This window comes from Crocodylus siamensis, chromosome 4 (genome assembly GCF_052110815.1).
Source record: "Crocodylus siamensis isolate JL-2025a chromosome 4, ASM5211081v1, whole genome shotgun sequence".
In the NCBI taxonomy this organism is placed as follows: domain Eukaryota; kingdom Metazoa; phylum Chordata; order Crocodylia; family Crocodylidae; genus Crocodylus; species Crocodylus siamensis.
In genome coordinates, this window is record NC_143398.1 from 155132800 (window position 1) to 155157032 (window position 24233).

General features: G+C 47.7%; 1 protein-coding gene across 1 annotated transcript; it reads left to right on the plus strand.

The window, feature by feature from the left end:
- The first annotated feature begins 655 nt into the window (after positions 1-655).
- Positions 656-23976, plus strand: DCAKD (dephospho-CoA kinase domain containing). The gene is made up of 5 exons (XM_090044318.1): positions 656-687; positions 7343-7460; positions 10773-10976; positions 16088-16175; positions 17016-23976. The coding sequence occupies exons 2-5, from the start codon at positions 7349-7351 to the stop codon at positions 17299-17301; spliced, it is 690 nt and encodes a 229-aa protein (XP_089900444.1). The 5' UTR covers positions 656-687; positions 7343-7348; the 3' UTR covers positions 17302-23976.
- Positions 23977-24233: the final 257 nt, after the last annotated feature.

Consider the following 24233-nt stretch of genomic DNA (forward strand, 5'->3'; position numbering starts at 1 on the left):
GCAAGACATTCTTCATCAGGTCACCCACCATTCATGAGGAGTCTTGGTATGGCTGCTGACTTTGCTCTTACCACCAAATACCTTGTATCAAATATGAGTTGAACAAAAGCATATTTCAGTGTTCCTTTAGGTTGGCTGGATTTCAAGTAATGGGTTACTTTGCAAGACTCATATCCTGCAGCTGGCTTCACCTAGGTTGATTCTTGACTCCTCTGGAGCCCCAAGATGGTCCACAAGGTGCACAGGGTCTACTCATGTAGACTCCAGTGCAGGAAGGCCCCAGCTAGCTGTGCTTATTCTCAAACCAGTAAACCCTCTAGGAATGGGTCTTGGCTTTCACAGGCACAAGGTGCCCCCCAGTAACCAGGAGGAAAATGCCAACTGTTTCACATGTTTCTTGACTGGGGGACTCTCAAGTGACTCTCATAGATGCCTGGTTGAGAATCACTGGTGTAAGTACTGGCTGGGCTCCCTCTGATCCTCCTCTCCTCCCAACCCCAAGTCCAGCGACCCCCCCAGTCGTTCCCCCGGCCAGTTACTTAACATTCTGCCCGGGAGGGGGCGGGGGAGGAGCTAAGCGAATCAGAACAGTCGCGATTGGTCCAGGGAGTGGCGCTGCTTTGCGTTTCACCAATGGCAGGGCATAATAGTGGGGGGTGGGTGAGTCCGTGCCCAGCAGCTGGAGAGGTGAGGGGGCCGGAGGCTGAAGAGGGAGAGGGGAGAGGGGAGAGGAGCGCGCGAAGCGGGTCTCGCGGGTGGGACTAGAGGCAAAGGGGGGCGGGGGTGGAAGGCTTCTGGCTCCCTTCAAGGGGACGCGGAGCTGGGGGCGGGGCTTCTTCGTTGATGGACAGGACGAGGGGCGTGGCCAGACCCTACGGTGCTTCCCCGCGTCCAATGGGAGCGAGCTGGGGCGTGGAACGCCCACCCCAGGCGGGGGTGTATGCGCCCTGTGGCCACCTCAGCCACTTGGTGGTGGGGGCGGGTTGTGGCGTCACGTGACTCCGCCAGGCGCGGTGCCAGTGCTGTGAGGGTGCGGTCGCTGCGCCCCGAGCCCCCCATAGGGACCCTCGGCCCCCTGCATCTCGCCGCGCCCCACAGCAGCGCCCCTAATGCTCCTCTGACGCCAAAAACGGCAGAAAGCCAAGCGTTGGCCTTGTCCTAAAGAAAAAGGGGTTGGAGCTGCTGCATTGCAGGCATCCCCGCAGGCTTGGGGAGTCAAAGGTGAAGCCCCCGTAGTTGGGGGATGAGATCGGGCAGGCAGAGTGGGGTCGCGTGTTGCAGGCTCCAGGCCAGGTTCAGGTCGGGATGCGTGGTGGTAGGGGAGTGGTAGCAGTGCAAACTGATAGCCCCTTACTGCCAGAGTTGCAGACCTGGAGAGCCAGGATCAGGCCCTGTTGCCCCCTGTCACTTCCCTGAGTGCACATCAGGCTGTCAGGACCCTGCCACTGCTTACCCCATCCCGTGTGCCAGGATCCGGCCCCAGGGCCCCACATTGCTTCCTCATGTGAAGAGTGGGCTCCAGGGAGCCTGCGCAGCCTCTGCCCAGGCCTATTCTGCAAACCAGGATTGGGCCCTTGTGTCAGGTTTGGGCCCCAGGGCCCTGCTTTGGTTCCCTCTCTAGGTTGGACTTTGGGGGCCCCCACTGCCTTGCCCCATATCCACCCTGCACGCCAGGACCACGCTACAGGCCTGGTGTCAGTTCCCCATGTGGAGATTGGGACCCTTGGGGAGCCCCACAGGCCAGATGATAGGATGCAAGGGGGTCGGATTTGTTGAACACCCCTGCAATGGATCACTGCAGTTGGAAGTGGGGCTCACGCATGGAGCCATTCTGCAGCTGGATTCAGCAGTCAGGGTTGGGCAGGCATGTGTGTGGGGTTGGTGCTGGTGCAGTATCACGCCTGCATGCCAGCTGCTCATGGGATCTGGCTCATGGACTGGCTCCATATACTTATCCAGCCTGTGGGGCTGGAAGGTTGAGCACCACTGCCACGGACTCGTAACCAAAAAACCCCTCAGTTTCTTACTCAGGCTTAACCAAGCGGAGACTGATTTCTGTCTAGCCTGGTTTATCAAGAACAGTGGTTCTCAACCTTTTTTTGTACCAGCACCATCAATGCCCAGTGCCCCTCACTCCCAACCTGTTGCCTCCCCTGACCCCCAGGCTCCAGCCCCACAGTGTGTTGGGCAGGGTGTGGTTGGGGGGGGTTTGGGGGTATGTGGCATGGGGAGCCCCAAGCAGCCCCTTATAAGGCTGCAAGGGAAATGCCAGTTTCCCACATTTTTCTCTTTTTAAACGAGAATCCATTTTAAAAGTTTCTTCAGAACCCTTTCATATAGTCTTGTAACCCACTTTTGGGTTGCAACCCATGGGTTGAAAAATGCTGATCTAGAAGAACTACTGTTTCCATGGGACGCCAGCTGATTCTGTGGAACAACTATTGTGTCATCAGTTCATCAGTTTAACAATCCTATCTCCAAAATACCCTCTTCTTCCTTCAGTTCAGTCCGGATGCAGAACACTTTTGTGCCAGCTTCCTGCATGGGTGGAAAGAGGGCGCTTTTCCACAGAATGACAGCTCAGCCCCACTGACACCTAATACCTGCTTGGCAGCAAAATGTTTAACTACAGCCAAACAGACATTAGAAGCCAATAGGGCTGAGGTGTCATTCCATGGAAAAACAGCTGTCACTGCACCTGCACACAGATGCTGAGAAAATCAGCCTTGCAAAACATTATTTCTGCACGTACACTTGAAAGATTGTGAGAAACTACTTGTTGTCTTGGTGCTTTGAAAAGTCCATTGCTTCCTTGTGTCCCGAGCTGGATCTGGCCCACAAAGAAACCTGCAGTCCAGGTCTGACGTGGGGCACAAGGTAAGTCAGACACCCCTGTACTAAAGAGAGAGCTTCTCCAGTCTCTCACAACAAGGCAGGCTTTTCCAGCTCTCAGATCATTCTCGTAGCATTTGAGAACCTTTTCTAGTTTCCAACATCCATTTTTAAAATGGGAGTATCAGAACAGGACACAATTGCCCAATAAGAGTGTCCCTAATGCTGTGTACAAAGGAAACATCTACTCTCTACTCCTATTTGATATTCCTCTGCTTATATACCAAAGGTACATACTTACCCTTTTAGCTAGTGTTGCACAGGTAGCACGTGTTCAAAGTTACCTACCCCTTCTTCTTTTTTAGCATCATAGCAGTTTAGAGTTCAGCTTTCCACTGTGTATGTGAGACGCATTATTTTTTGTTCCTTAAAGCATGAACTCGCATTTGACTATATTAAAATGCATGCTCTTCCCATGAGTCTATTATCCTATTATGTGATTCAGATTAGCCTGAATAACTGAACTGTAGTCTTTCATTATTTACTATTCCACCAATTTGTGTCATGGACATACTTAATTAGGTAGGATTTTATATATTCCAAATCATTAATACCTTCTTAGAATACCAGCGAGCTGCAATTCAATCCCTACAGGATCCCAGTAGAAACACCACCATAGGATTATGACTCCTTACGTACAGTTTCTTTGGTTAACCATTTAATTCATTTACTATGGGTCACAGTGTTTTTGTCACAGTGCCACCTTTTTAATTGGAATGTCGTGCAGAACCAAGTCAAGCACCTTACAGAAATCTAGTGTAATGGTATTGACATAAATTATCTGCCAGACTTGGAAGTGAGTATGAAGAGGAATAATGCAGCAATTAAAATCCTGGCAACATAGAAGCGGAGATGTTTTTTATGTTATCCAAATATAAGCTTGCAGTAATACTGATATGTAGAAAAAACAACTTGACATTCTTCACTGGTTTAACCTAGTATCAGCCATACAGCCCATGGGCTCTGCTTTCTTGAGCAATCACTTTCTTCTCACCCCATAGCTCTGTGATTGTTTTAAGATCAGCTGACCAATCCAGCACCAAGTTATGGAATGATACCTTAAACACTGCAGTTTTTAGGGTCCCATATTGCACATGCAGGTAAGAAACAGTTACACTCTCATAAAAATAGCTTGTAACATTTGGTGTCGGGGGGGGGGTTTCACTTCTGGGCATGCTAGCTTCTGCCCCCTTGTTGCAGTACTGTTGTGCCTCTGGCCCTGCCATTCTCTGTGAAAGACCTGTGCAGAAATTGAAAACAGTGGGATTTTGTCATTTGTCCTGTGTCTCAATAACCCCCCTTATTTTTCCACTACCAGTGCCAGCTCCTGTAAGAGAGCACAGGGCAAGTCCAGACTAACAGTGAGCGTCAGTTGGAGGAACACAAGTACAGTCCAAGGTCTTCCACAGGGAAGGTTGCCTGCGTCTCAGATATGTGCAGCATTAGCTTGGGGTTGGAGGGCTGTGGAGCACCCACAGACTTCCTCAGGGCTTCCCATAGAGACAGAACAAGCAACACAAAAGTAGGATCATCTGGCTGCAAAGGACATTGAAACTTTGGAAAGGTGTCAGAAAAGAGTTCTAAGAATAATCTGTGATCTGGAAACCAGGCTGATAATGAAAATGCTCAATTTGTTTAATTGATGGTCCCACAGAAAGTTAAGAGGGCACTTAGTTATAGTTCCTAGGTAACTAAAGGACAGGCTATTCTTGATAGTAGAAAGCCTTTACTTTTTTATTATTATTGCAAAAGTATCAAAATCATAAAACCTTACATGAAAATTGCTACCTTCCCTAAACCCCACAAAACACAAAAACTCCATACATCCTTTTACCAAACCTGGACAAATCAAAACACTCCATCCAGTAGAAGGCCTTTTATCTAGCAGATAAAGGCATAAAAATATCCAAGGCTTGAAATTTGCAGCTACACAAATGCAGACTAAAAATAAAGTGTGCCTTATTAGCAATGAATATAATTAGCTGTTAGAACTGCTTAGCTGGGGTTGTGTTGGATTTGCTATCGCTAGCAATCCAGATTGTACGTCTTTAAAAAAGACATGCTGTAGTTGAACCAGAAGTTCTGGGCTTGGTGCAAAATCACTGAATGAATTTTTCTGTCCGGTGTCAGACTGATCGGAACAGCCCGTTTTGGCTTGAAAATCTATTAATCATAACCCAAAGCAAACAAGATTAATTTTTTAGCATTTATTATATTATATGTATGAATAGGAGCTGGATAACTAGAGTATGCTTTATATCAGTGAGGGCCAACTTTTTGGCAGGCATGCCACAAATTAACTGCTCATTCTCCCCCTGAGTGCCACTCCAATCCCTGTTTGCTGCCCAATATATGTTCCTACTTTCTGCTCCCTACCACATTGTCCCTGCTTGATGTACTAAGTTACAAGGAAGCGTAGTCATGCTTGAGATAGCCTACAGATACAGGCAGATCTAGACAGGCTAGCAAGTTGGGCAGATCAGAACCTGATGAAGTCCAACGTAGAGAAACATAAAGTGCTCCACCTTGGGATGAGCAACCCCCCAACACAGCTACAGGCTTGGCAGCACCAAACTGATCAGCACCACGAATGAAAGGGACCTGAGGGTAATAATAGACTACAGTATGAATATGAGCCAGCAATGCGACGCTGTAGCCAGTAGGGCAAATAATACTCTGGCATGCATCAATCGATGCATCTCCAGCAAAACCAAGGAGGTTATTCTTTCGCTCTACTCAGCACTGGTGAGACCAGAGCTGGAGTACTGCCTCCAGTCCTGGGCACCACACTTTAACAAGGACGTGGACAAGCTTGAGAGAGTCCAAAGAAGAGCCACCCATATGATCAGAGACTTGCATGGCAACCCATACGAGGAAAAGCCGTGGGATCTGGCACTCTTCAGCCTGAGGAAAAGAAGGCTGAGAGGGGACCTGGTAGCAGCTTACCACTAAGCTAGGGGAGTACAGCAAGGGCTCGGTGAGCAACTGTTCACCAGGGCACCCAAGGGGAAACCCAGGAGTAATGGCCACAAACTCCTGGAAGATTGATTCAGGCTTAACAACAGGAAAAACTTCTTCATAGTCAGGGTGTCCAGACTGTGGAATAAACTCTCTCCAGAGATGGTGCAATCACCTACCCTGGAAATCTTCAAGAGGAGACTAGACAGTCACCTTGCTGGGGTCACCTGACCCCCAGTTATCTTTCTTGGTTGGTGTAGGGATTGGACCTGATGATCTTCCAAGGTCCTTTCTGGCCTTACAATCTATGAATCTACTTCTGTGCCTTTTGCTCCCTGCCCTAATTGTTGCAGTGCTGCCCATCCCCTCCCCAGTTTGCTGCATGTCACACACATAGGCTGCCATGCCATTTGTGGTGCAGGGCACAGGTTGACTACCCTTGCTTTACATAGAGGCATACTTAAAGGCATTTAGAGTCTTCTGTTAGCGAAGAAATTAGTGGCCCACTTTGTGCAGCTCATTTTCATTCTGCATGACGACAGCTATGACTTTCAGTTAGTTTGTGGGCACAATTTATTTGTTGGTCCTGATCTATGAAACTTTCTGCAGTTTGGATCTCGGTTATGTCAGAGGCAGTCTCCCTCCCATTGTGTTCCAAGTGGGACTAGCAGGGATGATTTAATTTTCAAGCCCCAGATTTCAGTTTGTGAGGCTTAGACTCTGAGAATGGGGACAGGGTAAGTACTTTTCCCTGCTTTGTCACTGATGGACCATGTAGGCCCAAGTTTTAAGTATTCAGTGCATTGGGGGACATTTATTGAGACTCAGGCTTTGACTTGTAGAAGTACTGAGAACTTACCTAACTTCAGTTAAGTCAGCCAGTGCTGCAAGTGTTCAACCCTTCTAAAAATTAGATGCTGTTGATTCATGTTGTGCCTCCAAAATTAGCTGGTACTAAAAGATTTTGGTCTTATTGGGTGCGTCTACATGAGACACTCCGGAGCAGACTAATTTGAAGCGCAGTAAAGCATCACCGTCTATACGTGCACAGCAGCTAGGGCACAGTACATTAATTAACTGCACTGCTAGATAGTCCTGTCAGATATAAATGGTATTCAGCAGCACAGTAAATTACTGAACTTAAATGCACATGTAGATCGTGACATCTGGATTAGTTTACTTTGGCTTAAATTGAGCCAGAGCATATTCAGTCACATGAATTGCATGTGTACACATACCCACACTTTCTCAGTTCTCCAAGTTGTGAAACTGGGTCACCTGGTTCAAAGAATGGGCAAACAGCGTTAAAAGTTACATTATATTTCTAAAGTACTTTGAGACCCTCTCCTGAAAACATGTCATAGATCCCATAGAAATACAAAGCATGATCTTCTTCGGACTGGTTTGCTTCTTCAGGCTGAATGTTTGCATGTACAGAATGAATGAACCTCCATGGCGTTTTGCTATGTTTTGAGCTTGCTTTCTTTTCCAGAGCAGGATGTTCCTGGTTGGCCTGTCGGGTGGAATTGCTTCAGGAAAAAGCACGGTAGTGGCAGTATTCCGGGAACTGGGCTGTGCAGTGATTGATGCCGATGTTATTGCCAGACAGGGTTAGTTTTGTGCAGCTGATCTTTATTCCTTATATATTTTCCTGACAACCTGGAGTTAATCTTTGCTACTGCTATGCAGTTTAGGCAGCAGAGGGTGCTCTGCATTCGGTTCACAACCTCCCCCGCTGTACTTCATTCATTCAAGACAGTAGGGAGGAGTGGCTTCTCAGGGGACTGAAAACAGGACACATTTTATCAAAATTGCTGTTATAATGATATGTGCTGTGGTGGAATGATTTAATTCTACATTTCTTCCTCCTAATGTGCAGTGCAGTGGACGCTGCTTGATTTTATGGACAAACTGTTTATAAAGCTGTTGTACTTGAGAGCAAAACAAAGGCTCATGATCACCTTCCCCCCCCCAGACTCCTGACACAGCCACCAGACTGTGACACATGGTTTATCTTAATGCAGCTCAAGTTCTTTAATGGCTTTTGGTGGAGCTCGAGCAACTGGTGACCAGTACTGTAAAAAAGAATTTCATCTGCCATTTGCATATGGTTGCAGAGCTTGGTTGTTACGGTTCCTAACTGTCCAGCCCCAAGAATGTCATTCTCACCTTAAAAAGGCACTCCTAATACCAAAACACCAGGGTCATCTCCAAATGAAGGCAGCATTACATTTAACTCTGTCTTGTACCTAAATACAGTACAGCTGGGGATTTCTAACCCTTGCAGTGTCCCTCTGTTCTTAATATGGAAACAACCCAGGAAATGAGATCCTGTGCATGGGGTGGGGCAGGATATCGGAAGATAAATGAGTTCAAATCCTGGCTTTGCTTCTCAATTCCCAGTCAGACCTGGGGCAAAATCATCAGTCAAAAGTGATTTGTAGTGCTCACTTTATTTATTTATTGGGGGCTGGTAAAAGGTTAGTTTTTGCTAAGTATACTTTTTAGGTCTACTAATGAACAACACTAGAGATGTACAGAATATGATTAATAAGGATGCAATGTTACTCGTGATTTCATTTTTAAGTATCTCCTGTTTTGTTTTCGTTGAAAACCTATTTACTCACCATTTAAAAGCTGTGATATTTTTACATTTTATTGCAATGCAATTCCCTCTGACATGGAAAACTTGCTAGAAGTGGATCTAGCTCTGAAAGACTGAAGCTGCTGGGACCCACTTCAGATACTCAGTGCCAATTTTCTACCAAGCAATTTGTTTTTCTTCAGTTGTTTGTTTTTTTTTGGTTTTTTTTGCATTTAGTACTTGGATTTAATTTTTACTGAACTTTCCTGAAGCAGTTGTAGTTCCTCAAATATAAAGTTTATCACAGCAGAAGCATCTTCTTTCTTTCATTCCTTTTTTCTTTCCTTCTTTCTTCTACTTCAATCCCCAGCTGAGTGAAAGAATCTCTGGATCCTTAGAGAAAATTACATGCACTGATTTTTTCTCCGTCTATTTATCCTCAACCTTCTCCTAATTCTCCTTTTTTCATTTATTATATCCTCTTGTTTGTGATGTTATGAGTTTTTTTAAATTACCTACTTTCCTAACATCAGACCTCGCTAATAAGCTGCAAATAGCTGTGGGGAATTGGACTCTGACAGGCTTTCGTGTGCAATTTATCATAAAGAATCTCAAGTTGAAGCTTGAGATTGAGCCGGGTGAGAGCTCTTTTGCCTTGATCCTGATGGTAGCTGAAGCTGTAAGAACTTTATTATCCAAGCCCAAGTGATTTTTAATAGCTGACTACTAAAGTATGATAGCCCTATCTATTTTAGTTATCCAGCACATTTTTTTTCAGTTAGAACAAGCCAAAAACTTGTTCCCCAGTATTGCAGACTGCCCTCCTCAGTGTCTAAATAAGTCCTGTTTTGGAACTGAACCTGCTGACCCTTCAGTTGCCTCACAACAGACCAAATACCAGTTCTTACACACATGTTTAAGTTTGAACATGTGATTAAATCCCATTAGAGTCTGTGCAAGCTAAACATTCTCAAAATTAAGTTCACGCTGTAATTTTGCTGAGCCCAATGGGACTTAAGCATGTGTTTAAGTGCTATGTTGAATCAGGGCCCAAGCTCTGTGAAGTATAATAAATGATGCTGGACAAAGAAATCTGTCTTAGTGCTATTCCTTAGGAGGCCATGCAAAATCGGTGAGTAATATCCCCTCCCTTAAAGCATACACATGGAAATAGCCATCAACATATAAAATACAACTCTTGATCACCATACTATATTAAAATTTAATTTGGTTTTGGGCTCCACAATTCAAAAAGGATGTGGAGAAGCTTGAGAGGGTCCAGAGGAGAGCCACACGCATGATAGGAGGTCAGGAAAACAGGCCTTACGATGAGAAGCTGAGTGCTATAGGACTCTTCAGCCTGGAAAAGCACAGGAAAAGGTCAGGGGTGATCTGGTGGCCATCTGTAAGTTTATCAAGGGTGCTTATCAGGATCTGGGGGAATGTCTGTTCACCAGAGTGCCCCAAGGGATGACAAGGTTGAACGGTCACAAACTCCTCCGTTGCCATTTCAGGCTAGACATAAAGAAGAACTTCTTTACTGTCCGAGCCCCCAAGGTTTGGAACAGACTGCTGCCAAAAGTGGTTCAACCACCTACGTTGAACACCTTCAAAAGACAGTTGGATGTCTATCTTGCTGGGATCCTATGACCCCTGATGACTTCCTGCCCTTTGGGCAGGGGGCTGGACTTGATGAACTTCCGAGGTCCCTTCCAGTCCTAATGTCTATGAAATATATGAAATCTATTATTACACCTATATTAACTGCAAGGTTTTCCCATTTTGAAAAAAAACCTGTTATTACCATCATCATCATCAACAAGAATGATAATGATTAAAGTTTTGAGAATTTTTCAGTAAGGCAAGTGCTTACAATATAGAATCCCATGTGTGACTTGGTGGTAAGAGAAGGGAGGGGAATATCAAAATTCTGGTGGTTTATTTCAGTCCTGCTGCTGACTGGCTATGTTGCTTTTGTTAAGTCCTCTCACTCAGCATAGTGACCTTTGAAATGGGGCTCATGCAGCTCTTAGGACAGTTGTGAGGCTTACTTAGTACTTACACAATGTTCTCTTGGATCACAAGTACTGGAATAATCTTAGAACTGGTTTAGCAAACTTCTTTTTGTGGCACCAGCTTCAAAGTTTATTCAGTAGACATCAGACCTTTATCCTGAGATCTGCCACAGCCTTAAGTCAGTGTATGTTAATCAACAGACGCGTTCTATTCTGAAAGGAATATCTCCAGATGAATTCAGTTCATTTCATGCCTACCTTTAATGCAGACCCTTAGTGTGATGCAGAACTGGCACTAACCTCTACCTGTTTCATTTTATCAGTGGTTCAGCCCCACTTCTTGGCCTATCAGCAGATAGTGCATTACTTTGGAACTGAAATCCTTTTGGAGAGCGGGGAAATAAACCGCGAGGCTCTGGGAAACATGATCTTCTCTCACCCGGAAAAACGACAGGTGCTGAACTCTATCACTCACCCCGAGATCCAGAAGGAGATGCTGAAACAGATCTTTAAATATTTTGTACTAGGTAAGACAATTGTGGGATCCTAGGACATGAGGGTTTCTGATCACACTGGCAACAAACAGTAATCTTCACTCACTCTGTGGGGAGAAGGACTACAGGGGAGAAAGGAAGCCAAAATGTTGACTGATTGCCTTTGTGCTGTGTCACTAGTGGCCTTTAGAAATTGTGGCCATCCTTTCACTGTAGTGTTCAGAGACTTCTACCTTTCATTTCTGCCCTTCACATTGTCTCCCTTATATGGTTTAAAGTACATCTGTAGGGTCTGAAAGGAGCATTGTGTGGCCTCTTCTGAGATTACTCATTGGATAATGTCATACCTTCTGAAATGTTCTAATATTATTCCCCCTCCCTCAATCTCTAGCTTCAATAAAAGCCAAGAAGCTCTTTTAATCTTGATAAGGTAAAAAAATGGCCTGACAGCTGTGGTTTCCAAAGTCTCACTTTCCCCCCTGATAAATATAACAAATACAGCTGTCAAACTTGGTCTAATCAAATGCCAGATAAGATCACCAGCTGTTTCGGAAGTCTCTGTGTAGACAGAAGGATGTCTTAATAGAGTCAGTCTAGTTTGCAGAGCTTATCAAGACAGAACTGTGTGACAGCTGAATAGCCCTTTGCTGAGGAGCCGAAGAGACTGTGCTCTCTGGAGAGGGGATGGTAGGGAGGAGTAAAGGAAGAGAGCAAAGGCAGGCAACAGGAAAGGAATCTATGAAGGAAACAGAGCAAAGGAGATAAGAGGACTGTATTAATTAGGCTATGGCACTCATAGGGGAGGAGCTGTCCTGCTTCTTACCCAGAGCTCCAGCAATTGTTCCATCATATGGTTTTGTCTTAATTAGTTTTACTTTTGTTGATTTGGGATATTTATTTTTGGTGTCTGAGGGCTTGTTCACGCTGGGAAGGCCTTGAGGGAGGAGCAATATTGGTAGAGCTGTTCAGAGTGCAACCCCCCCAGTGGAAATGTAGCTTATTCTGGCCAAAGGCCTCCTTACCTGGTAAAACTGCATCTACTTTCATGTCTGTGCCAAGAGATTTGGTATCAATTAAAGAATGCTATTTCAGACCAAGCTTTGGTTCTGGTGGCATGCACATGTGCTCTTGTGTGCACATATGATGTATGCATGTGCACCACTCCCCTAAAGGATGGTGATATGATATCCTACTTCCTGAGACTGTATCCTCTCACCTGCTCCAGTCCCTCTTTGCCAGGAATGATTCTGCCATGCTAAACCCCTGCATGGTTTCCAAGTGCTGTCTAGTTTTAACAAGCAGTTTACTACAAAAGTTGTGTCTTTTTCACCCAAATGTGGGCTCCCCTTTTGGTCCCAAAATTACACTTCTCTGAACACTGGGATGCTCAGGTTTCAGTCAATTCCAACTGACCAGGTTAAGGCCTGATATGTCCAGGTCTTGTGAAAGCATGTTCACATTGGATGCTTGGCTTCCTAGTAGAGTATACAGCTCTCACTTGCAGCCATCCCAAGAGACTGGAATTTAAAGTCCTGACCTTTCATTTTTACCATAAACAAGCTATTTTAGGTGATTTTTTATTGGAATGTTAAACTTTATTTAATCTTGTCACTCCCACTTGCTACAGTTGAGCTCATGTTAACAAACCCACCTTGCTTTACAAGCAGAGAGAGAAACAAAAATAGCATCTAGGTACAGAAAGACATAAAGTAGTCCAAGAACAAAAATGACTGTGCACCTATGAGGTTTTCTGTATCATACAATGGCACATACCGATGCCAAGAGAGCTTATTATGGCAGGAAGGGTTTATAGGCCCTCACTTGGGATGACATATGTGACTCAGACAAGGACTAATAAATGCTGTGTACCACTCTGCACTAAAATGAGACTAAAACTTTTCAAAAAATGTTTATATTTCACATTTTTATTGTTTTTTAAACTCTCCACCTGTAAAGTCAAGTGGCTTAGTATTGTGAATCCAACTGTATAGGCCTTGACCTGGGAGAGCAACTGCAACTCCTTAATTTGAGGAATACTTACAAATATTCAGAATATGTTTTCATTAAGCAGTCACTGTACCATTCAGGGCCTTTGCCACATGATTTGCTATGGCTATAAAACAAATCCTAGACCACAGGTCTCCAAGGGGCTCATTCCTCACCCTGGTAATTGCAAAGTACATTAAATTGATCTCTAGTTCCAGGCTGAATATTGTCACTGCTGCTCCTTAGACCAGTGCAGTTTCCTGAGGGGGCAGGGGAGTTTGGCATCTGGAGGGAAACAAAGTAACACTTGCATGGCAGGTGAGAGCAGGATGGAGAGGTGCTCAAAGGTGTAAGATAACCATGGATCCAGGTTTTCCATTTCCCATGGAAAAACAGAGAAAATCACAGATTTCCCAACTTTATCAGAGAAAAAATGGGTTTTCCCTTTTTCCCTGCAGATTTCTCACTTTTGCAAAGAGCTCTGCAGGTGGCAGACTTCCAGCCTGCAAGAGCTGATTGCAAAAAGGGTGGGAAACCCCCCTCTCCCTCTCCCTTGGGGCAGGGTTGGGGAAGGGCAAGGCCTGGGTCTCTCACTCACCCAAGGCTTGGCTCAGGCTCACTGTTCTTGCTGGAGCCTAAGATAAGTGGGGCTTGCAGGGGGCTGGGGGGCACCAGCAGGTCTGAGGGGAGTGGGTCATGGCTGGGGGCCACTGGCAGGGCTGGGGGGAGCCCTGGGTGGTAGGTGCAGTTGTGGGTGACTGCCAGGGCTGGGGAAGAGCCAGTGGGGCAGGTGGGGGGCAGGGCGTAGGTGTGTGGCTGTGGGCTGAGGGAGCGGGGAGGTATTGGGGGAAGCCCCATGTGGAGTGCCCCCTGGTGTGTGAACTGGGAGTAGCATGCTTTCAGCCCTTCAGGGAAGCCACAAAGGAAAGTGCAGAGCCTGCTTGGGCTGATAGCATGCCACTTCCGGTACATGCACTGCCGGCCAGGCAGGCACTCCATGTGGGGCTTCCCCCAACACCTCCCCACTCCCTCATCCCCCAGCCAGCTTCCTGCAGGAGTGCCTGCCTGGCTGGCAGCCTGTGGTCTGGAAGCAGTATGCTATTGGCATTTCAGGGAAACCGTACAGGGAATTGTGGAACTTGCTCTGGCTGATAGCATGCAGCTCCTGGTCCACGCATGCAGGCTGGGCTGGGTGGGCTCTGCATCTCTCTGTGCAGCTTCCTGCACTCCTGCAGGATGCTGCACATGGAGGTGCGGAGCCTGCTCAGGCTGATGGCACATAGCTCCCATACCTTCCTACCACCACTCATACCTGCCTACAAACCCCATATTCTTATGCCCATTCCCCCCACAAACCCTTTCAATTTAATCATGGATTTTAGAGTTGTAATCAGAGAATTTGTAATTTCTTTTTTATCTGGGAAAACCAGGATCGATAAGTACAAGTCACAATTCCCATCTTGAGGCTCTGCTTTATTTTCCTTATAACTGGGTGTATCTACATGTACATATTAATGCATAGCAACAAGCTCTGGAGCTTATTGCTTCAGATATATCATTTGCACGTGTGCCTGGGATCTCAGCATGTTGAGTCAGGTTGGGGCAGTCCCAGCTGGCAGGGGGCCCCAGGGGACAGCCTGCCAGCCCAGGGTTGTTCCTCCTCACTCAGTGTGTTGCGAAGGGGCTGGCTGGGGCTTCTCCTACAATCACTGGGGATCTCTGTGATGCTGAGCCACATCTGTACTCTCCCAGCTGGCCCCCCAGCCAGCATGGAGGTGAAGGAAATAATTGACTTGAATTCAAGGGGATGAGGATCACAGTACATCAAGATCAAGGTGGGGATACTTGAAGGACATGAAACATATTTTATCAAAGAGTTTCACAGCTGATTGCTGACAGTAAAGGTAGTGCTGAGACCAAAGAGTCCTGTGTTCAGTTCCAGGGTCTGCAAAGGGTTTAGTAGTGGCTGCAATCCCTCTGTCCCAACTTGTTCCTTCATTCCTCTGCTACCACTGCCTCAGCCTGTCCCTGCCCTGTTGTGTTGCAGCTTGACCTTGTCCCCTTTCTCCTCGCACATTATCCCTCCCCATTAAAGCAAGCTAGGATTTTTCTTCCTTCTCCTCCATGCTGGGAGGTGCCAACAGTAGGGCAGGAAGGAGGGACATTAATGACAAAAGAGAGTCTCTCTTCTGGTGCCCAGGCCCAATGTAGTCTGCAACTGTCAGGAGATGTAATTTCAGAGAAATGGAACATCAGTGGGGCTGGCACAAAGGAGTTATGAGGGGCAGGAGCATCTTAGTCCTGAAAGAACTGGGGTGGAGGTGCCAGTCTCCACCATGCCTCTATGGATTGTGTGCAGATAGTGATTTAACTTGTCCAAATTTGGGCAGATTGTATGGACAAGGCTCTGGATGTATCTCTAACCCCTGTGTGACCCTGCTGAATTTCCAGTACCTGCAGTAAAGCTCAGTGGCACTAAAGCCTCTGAGTGAGATGACTGTAAGAACTTTCTGACGTATTTTTCCCTGACTTCATTCTTGGAAACAGCTGGATTAATTTAGCTAAAACTTTCCAAAAAAAAAAATAAATTAAAAAAATCAACCTATAGCAGACATCCAGCAGGGGTAATATTAGCCTAAGCAGCTGAAGTTTGGCACAATTATGAGCCACTGAAAACAGGTTTGGTCAGCCTTGACTCAAGGCATCATTGCTAGCACCTCATGTAATCCTGCAGCAAAGGAACAGTGGTTGCACTAGTCATAAAGTTTTCCATTCTATTTGGCTTTTTCCAGCCATTCAAAATATTTTGAAGCTTTCACCTTCTGTTCCGAAATTTTCCAGGGTCAAATATTATTTATTTATTTATTTTTGTGACAGCAAATCACTTCAGCCATTTTTGAAGAAGGAAATGAAAGTGCCATATTTTCCCTGTTGGTAGCACCTGTGCAGCTTTAAACATCTTTTTCCATATTTTATTTGTTTGTTTGTTTTGGATAGGGCAGGATATAAATCTAAAATCTCATTGCATATTATGTGCTTGCATGTGCATGTGTTTGTGTGTGCATGTATGTGCATGTGTTTGTGTGAAGCATTTTGGGTGGGAAAAAAAAAGAGAAATCATGTCTACATTCCTATCTGGGGGCTGGGGTTCCTTTCAGGCTACCGTTATGTGATCCTGGACATCCCTCTTCTCTTTGAGACCAACAAGCTAACCAAGTTCATGAAACACACCATCCTGGTTTACTGGTAAGTGGCACTACAGGCTTTGGGAACTAGAAAGTTGAATGTCATTTTTTAAGCGTTTGATCCTGCAAAGTTTTAGTTAAATGCAGCTGTTGGAATACAAATCAACCCAATGGATTCTATCTCCTGGGGAGCATGGGAGAAGATGTCTTTCAGCATGTTTATCTTTTTCTCTTCCTATCCTTCTGTGTGCCTTGCCTACCCAGTCTGGCAGCTCTTCATGGCAAGGACTGACTCTGCTTGGGCAGCACCTAACACAGTGGGGCTCTGCTTTCCATGGAGGCCTATGGGAGCGAGGTTGCAGTGTACAAATGATGCATGATAGCAGTAATAATGAATAATGGAGAAAAATCACTTTCTCTGAGCCTGTCCAGCTGGCCCTGGACAAACAGTGTGTTCCCTGACAAACCCGATGCCGATGGAGTCAGGACTCATGAATTGCTGCCCAATCTTTCCCCATGTTGGCCAAGCCAAGGCTATTACCATGCTACATAATCTCCCCAGACAGCAGTGGTGACCCTACCACATGCTGTGTAAGCTCCTTTGACTCTTAGGAAAAAAAGAAATTGTCAGCTTAAATACTGCTGGTCTTGGGGTTTGGATTAAAGGTGGTGCTCCTGACTCGTGCTCTGGCCTGGATAAGGTACAGAGCTGAGGCTGGGAAGGGATTAGTTTGGTTTCCAATCTCGTGGGTCTATTGGCAGGAAGTGTGATGGGTTTGGGGTCAGGATATCCCCCTCTGTAGCATCCCGTCTTGCATGTTCAACTTCTTGTGGGCATTGGGGCCTCCTTCCTTGCCAGCCTTCTCTTTTACACTCAATTCTTCATGCCTTCCCCTGGTAGCGATCCGCAGACCCAGCTGTCACGGTTGATGAAGAGGAATCGCCTGTCCCAGTCTGAGGCAGAGGCGCGCATTGCCTCCCAGCTGCCTCTGGACGAGAAGTGCAAATTAGCCACTCACGTGATTGACAACTCCAGGGACTGGGAGAGCACACGGAGGCACGTGCTGAAGCTACACGGGCAGCTAGAGGACTCTATGGATTTTTTGCTGGTGCGCCTGGCTGCGGTCACGGCACTCGCTGGGATAGGGGGGGCCGTGTACTTCCTCCTCCGGCATTTTGTCTCTTAATTCACCTTTTTCTAGCTTTTGCCTTTTAAGGGGCCAAAACTCTGCCTGGAATTTCCAAGTTTGAAAAGGGCAGTGAAAAGCCAGGAGTTTTAATGAGCTTTGCTGTCTGAATACAGGCAATAAGATGAGGAGTCTCCTTGCAAACTTCTCAAGGTGAAGCGTGGGTTCCTCACCCAGGCGCCAACTCATAGCTTCTCTCTTTGCACTTTATAGTCATGTTAGTAATAATGAGCACCTTGTGTTAGCAGGATTGGGTGGACTCAGTGGAGGGCTTCAGGCATCCAGATGGGAAGTCACTACAGTGTAAGGATGAAGTGTCCAAACCCTGTTGTATGTCATCATGTCAGAGTGTTGGACCACATAACAAAAGGAGTCCATCCATCTAGTAACCCACCCAGTTGAATTAGGTCACCTTTGGGTCTTGCAGGACAGTCTGGTCTGGAAATGGGAATTTCAGCTGTTGTTTATGTTCAGCTCCTTCTCAGAAGCCTCAACTCAGCACCTCCTTGGATCTGTCCCTTAACCCACACTTTCTCTATGGACAAGTCATTTCACCTGCCTGTGTCCTCATCAGGAGACTTGATGAATGTCTGTGAAGTGCCTTAATATCTATCACTGCAGGGCAGGTGATGGGGTAAACCTTGTGTGGCCTGCCTTGTTATACACCATGCATGGCAATGCAGTCTCTTTCAGCTCTGCTTTTCTATGTTCCTGTGACTGTACAGGGCACAGGCAGCCAGGGATGAAATGGTGTCCAGGCCCCTGAAAGCTTACAGTCTAAATGAGCATTGTTCTAACTTTTACCCTGTAAAGGGTCAACACTGAGGGGCCTTCGGGGCTCCAGTAGGTCCATGAAGGATCTAGTGTGAATCCTTATGGGTGAAACACAGCTACTTGCTTAAGAAACCAATGCCTTTCAGTTGCCTCTCCAGTATTAACCTGCTGGTTCTGTAGCAGAGATAGTAAATCTGGGGACAACTGGGGAGCTTGCATTTAGCATATCTTTTAATCAAGTGATGCCCAGCAGAACACTTCCTGTGGTTCTTTATTCTTTGTACCTGGAGAACTGCTGTTTCCCATCTTGTCCAGCAGTTTTATTCCAGTGCCTGGCTATTCTTCTTCTATAAAGTCTACTGCACAGAAGCAGAGTTTGCAAGCACAGCACAATCCAGTCCTGATCACAGCTATCTCTGGGTGAGCTGAACTGTGCCAAGCCAAGGGCATGGGCAAACTAATGAGTTACCACAGGGTTAAAAGAATGCAGAGCTTTCCTGCACATCAACGGGTCTGTATTCATTCTCTTCCCCTGCAGTAAGTGAGACCTAAACCTGAGTTGTTTGCCTCTCAATGACAGAGGACTAAGTGACCACCTGTGAGCTTTTAATTTACCATTTACTATGAAGCAGCTGCTGCATTGGAAAGACCCACTCTCCACCTCAATTCCTTTATTATTTCATAGCTACTTGTTTGTGCTGGGCACTGCACATGCACAGTCCTGCCCCAGAAAGCTAACATTCCAGCAGACAAGACTGAGAAGGCACACACAGCCACGCACAGTCAAGTCTCCTGACACCTAGTCAAGTGCCGGCTCAGCAGACTGCACTGCATTGCACTGCACTGCCCCTTACCTCACAGCTGCTTTGTCAAGGAGCTTCTGAAGCTGTGCCTCTTGGTAGAAGAATAGTCAGGATGTTCACAGGTATGATGAAGAAGGACTCCTGTGTTCAGTGAATGATTCTGCCACTGACTTGTATGACCTTAGGCAAGTCACTTAAGTCATGTGCCATGGTTAAACCCATTGAATGCAGTGCTGTTTTCAGCCTTGGTAACAGTAAAACACTGGGATTGCTCAGATGCCAAGTGTTCTCCCTTGGCCTTAAACTTGAGTGGGGAGTGTCAAAACAGAGATTGAGAGCTGATCTGTTGTGGGAGATTCAGAGATCTGCCAATGCTGTTAGATACCAGATCCTCCCCTCTTCACGGCCTTCTCTCCTGATCCACAGGGTCAGAACTGCACCATGGGGAGAGGGGAGGGGAGGAGGAATGTGAACAGCAACACCCCTGCCTGAGACCAGACATTGTGGTCTAACTGCGGATGCCAGGAGAAGCAGTGCCCTTTTCTGACCACGTGAGGGCAGTGCTGGTCCAACTTTCACCACACCAAGTAGCTCAGGGTAGGGAGCTACCTGGCTCCAGGCAGATCTGGGCATTTCCTGCAGACAGGTTAGCAGCCTTCCTGTCCAGACTGTTTCTCCTTGATCAAATATGATAAAACAAAGATTCCCTGAAGTACAAACCCACTTCCCCAAGTCTGTGCTGGCTGTGATGGCTGTGGGTGGAGTAGGAGCAGCTGTAGGTAGATCGGGGTGGAGATATGAGAACAGCAGGCACCATGTGGGGCAGAGACAACTCAAGAAGAAGGTGATCCCCCAAGGAGGGCATCTTTGGGAAGGCTGCTTTGACAGGACAGGACCGGCTCCCATGCCAGACCTGGAGGGCCAAGGGTGAAAGGGCAGAGAGGAGGCTGGTGCTAGTCAGGGAGAAGGTTGCCTGGAGGCCAGCTGAGGTGGTGGGCTGGGCTCATGCCCTTGGAGGGGTGGGGTTTTAAAGTAAGGGGTCAGACGCTAATCCCAGTTCCCTGGTGTAACCTTCCCCTGGAGCCCATGGACTTACTCTAGATTTTCCCAGTTGGATGGATCAGAATGCAGTCCATGGGAGATGCTTTCTCCCTGGATCCTGGAGTAAAGAGGTAAAGACAGTGCAGGGATCAGTCTGTGTGCACTGTGGCCTGGGTTCCTTCAAGGGATGTATGATGGTGGGGAGATACCAGCCTTGCTGCGTGGGAGCTGCAGAGTTGTGCCATGTCCTTATCCTATGACTGTTTTCTGTGCTGCTGCCCAGGGCTCTGCTGGGAGGGGGCTCATCTCACTTCGGACTTCACCCACCCATGTATTGGAGTGTTTCCAGGCTCAGACCCTGGGAAGCTGGATTGAGGGTCGGTCTGTCTGGGCTCCTGGACTGTGTCTATCTGTCTGGGCTCCTTTGTTCCTGGATCACTTGTCAGATCAGGCTGGCAGCCTGTACCCAGGGTGGGTTGGAAAGTCCATTATTTGCAGGGAGGGCTGTCTGCTTAAGATTCCAGCCGGTCAATAGTGCATCTGGCCAGCCAGACTGGTGACCAATTAGAGGAAATCACTGGGACACACGGATCGACCCAAGCTCTGCGGCAGCATTGGTCTGCAGAGCTGTCCGAAACTGACAGTTCTTCCTGCCCCTCCACCTGTTCCAGTCAGGGTGGGCCTAGGCATGGAAGCAAATCCATCCCTGGCACTGCCAGCGGTAGTACGTGTGTGGTGTGCACAGCAGGTTAGTCTGTTGCTTCCTCTCTTCCTTTCCAGCCTTGTCCAGCCTTTCCTGCTCCTGCCTCCCTCAGCTCACCCACACTTGCCCCTTCTTTCATGTTACCCTCAATTGGGTAGACTCCTCTCTGCCCTGCTGCACAGCTGAGCTCCTACTTGGGGCAGCATCCTGCCTGACAGTCCTGTGCCTCCCACTCATGCCTACCCTCCTTGGCGTAGGGACTGGTTCTTGCCAGGGTTGAGACCCAGCTCCTGTTCACAGGAGGGTCTGAGTGAACTCCTCTTTTCCCCCCACCCACTGCCAGCTGCCATGTGTGTCTGGTGCTGTATACATGTGGGACAACAGGGAGGGACTGGGGATCCCACAAACCCAACCTGTATGAGCAGGAGATTGAACATAGCATTCTCCTGTTCATAAACAGGGAAGAAGAGATCAGAATAAGGCCAAAGGAAAAGGGCCCATGCCAGACCTTCATCCATCACAGCCACCCAGGTTCCTTGGTTCCTTCCATAGCTGTTGGTCCCCTGCCCTTGCCTCTCACTGAATGCAGTGGCTCACCCTGCTATAGCCCCTGCCTTCCCCCTGCTGGCAATGGCAGCCTCACTGTCCTGCCTGCCCCTTCACCAGCCCTATGCTGTGCCCTGGAAATAGCTCCCCAGCACCATCCCTGATGTCCCTGTTTCTGCCTCTGAGCCTAGTCTGAATTCACTCCAACTGCTGCCCCAAATCAAGCAAGCATATGCCAGCTGGGACACCTGCACTATCTGTGGTTTGACTGCTAGGGTGTCTGTCTGTCTATATTGTGTACCGATCCGTCCTGTCCATCAGGCAGCTCTTGTTAGAGCAGGGAACAAGGTTGGCTGTGTTACTCATCCACACTCTGGGCCGATCCCTGAGTGGATTTTTGGGGTGACTGTCACACGCAGATTGCCAACAGCCGCACAGACCAGCACTGCTTTTCTGCCTTAGCCAATGGCCCAGTCAGGCTCCTGCTGCTGCAGGTTGTTGCTCTGCCTGTCTCTGATATCTCCTGCACTTCCCACTGGCTGCAGCATTATTCACTGCCTGCTCCCGGGCTCCTATGTCATGTGACTTTGTGTGGTCAAAACATTTCACCCCAGAGCTGGTTGCATCTCAGTGACAGGGAAGGTGAATGCTGGGTGTTAGCTAAGACTTGGCAAAAACAGCCCATTTTGGAGTTGCATCAGGTCTACACCTGGCCCTGAGCCTGGAGTGCCTTGTGGGACACAACCTGATGCAGTTGCAGATTGCTCTGTGTCTTTGCTCTTTCTGTTTGCACAGGATCTTGCTGAGAAACAGTGTGAATTTGCCCATCCCATGGGGGTCCGCAGCATTCTCAAGCCAAATTATAAATGACACGTCCCTACCCAGTGGAGTTTGTCTAAATTAAATGGTTCTGTGATGTACTGGGGCCAGGAGAGAATGACATTGCTCTGACTCTCCTCCTGGGTTCCCAGCTCTGTCCTTGGGTGAGTCTCTGTCCTGCTCCATGCCCCATTTTCCCCTCCTGCAATTCTGAGGTGAGACTGTGCCCTCTTTGGGGCAGGGCCCATCTCTTGCCTATGCCTGTGTGCAGCACCTGGCACAGAGAGGCCTGGTTTATGCTACTGTAATACACCCTGATTCAGCTTCCCCACCCCAGTCTGTGCACAGCCATGGACCATCTTCGCTAGACGGTGAGAAGACATACCTTTGACCTCCCTGCCTTATTATGATGCAGGGAAGTGTTAGTGCTGCTGTGGCAGGTTTTATTCCTGTTGCTCAGATGAGGAAAGTGATGCACAGAGAAAGGAGGGGACTTAGCTAAAGTCACCCAGTGAATCAGCAGCAAAGCCGAGGCTAGGTCCAGGCATCCTGACTCAATCACTCTCTTTGCCCAGCCTTAGTGTATAGCTCCTAGCCTGCTTGCAGACCCCCCCAGCAGCTGTGCGTGCCCAGGGCTCTGGGCAGCCCTTCCATTCTGGTGTGGTTTGTGCCACCCTGAATTATTGGCAGCCCCTTGCTTATGTGGTATTAACCATCATCAGATGCAGGGTCCCCAGGTGAGATCCCCAAAGTGAGCTTATCTCTTCTTCCATTTGCAAATTGGACAGATGCTTTGATGCTGTCACACTCTCCCTGCTCTGTCTGCTAGCAACCTGCTCCTGCTGCTGATAGTAATATATTAAGGCCACATCCAACTGCCCCAGGCTGTGGGCAGCAAGCTGTAACCCAGCCTGAGCAAACACTGGCTATATCTCCCCAGGCTGGCCTGGATAGTGAGATCTCTTGCTCCCCTTCTCTTGAGAAGCTCTTATATCCAGCTGTGGGTAACACAGTAGCTTTGAGTGGCCATCTCCGGTTTGGTTCAATATTGCAGGGAACCTCCTGATTTTAGTAAAAGTCAGAAGGTCCAAAAAGAGGAAATGTGGGATAGATGGCTTCCTTTGGTTCCTGCCTTGCACTCACTACCACCATCTTTGCTGGGCAAGGAAGAATATGAATGGTGGGAGTAAATGGGAGCATACAGAGTGCTGGCATGGCTGAGGGGAGGAGGTGAGGCAGTGGAGGCACAAAGAGCCCCTGACATGGAAGTGAATGGCGGGCCTGGGAAGGCACAGGCAATTAAGGGGTAAGGGTGGAGACACAGAGAGCCAATAGCAAGTGCAGAGGGAGCCCTGAACTGGGGGTGGGATTATGGCTGTCAAGGAGCACCTTGTGTATGCCATGAGCTTAGCCTGCAGTGGTGACCAGGCACTTGACCTCTCCGTGACTTTATTTATGGTAGTCCTGATGCATATCTGCCAGGGGAGGATCTAGCACAGCCCAGCCACCACTAGACCATTTTCTTCCACTGAGCCCTGCCCCTGCCCTTCTCCATGGGCTCTAGTGCCAGCCAGGCTGCTTTGCAGTAGACGGTCTCAATGGAAAGGCTAAATTTGCTCCAGGCACAGCCTGAGATCTGCCCTGCTCTGGTGGGCTTTGTGGATTGGGTCTCCTCTGGAGGGATACTTGGACCCTGTTCTTTTTTCAGGCTGTGTCCAGCAGTGGCTACAGTAGGGTGAAGAAGACAACTCCCACCAGGTTTCTATCTGGTGTGCATGTGCAGGGGTCAGGGACAAAGTCACTGCAGCCCTCTGGCCTGAGGACAGAGAGAGGAGGCAATTCCCAGTCAGCAGGTCACCAGGCCTTGGGTTTCTGGCTCCCTCCGCAGCATTGGTGCCCATTCGCCTCCCAGTCAAGTCCCTGCCCCCACTCTGCTCAGGTGGTGCCAGGGGAGTAGTACATAAGCAATAAATCCTCTGACATCCTCCGCTCGCCATGAGCCTCGCTTCTCGTCTGTTTTTTTTTAATATGCCTTTAATTGAAATTTTAGTGCATGGCACTGAAAATCCCTCCCAGCAAATCATAAATCAGCCTTGGAAGCAGGAAGGTCTAATACAAACTCTCTCCACTCTACTCGGCACACACAGGAGATAAACACTTATTACATTCCTCCCTATACAGCTAAGCTGCCTCCACAATAAATGGTGCTGCGATTAGTCCAGGGGATATAGAGGCCACGGCAATAA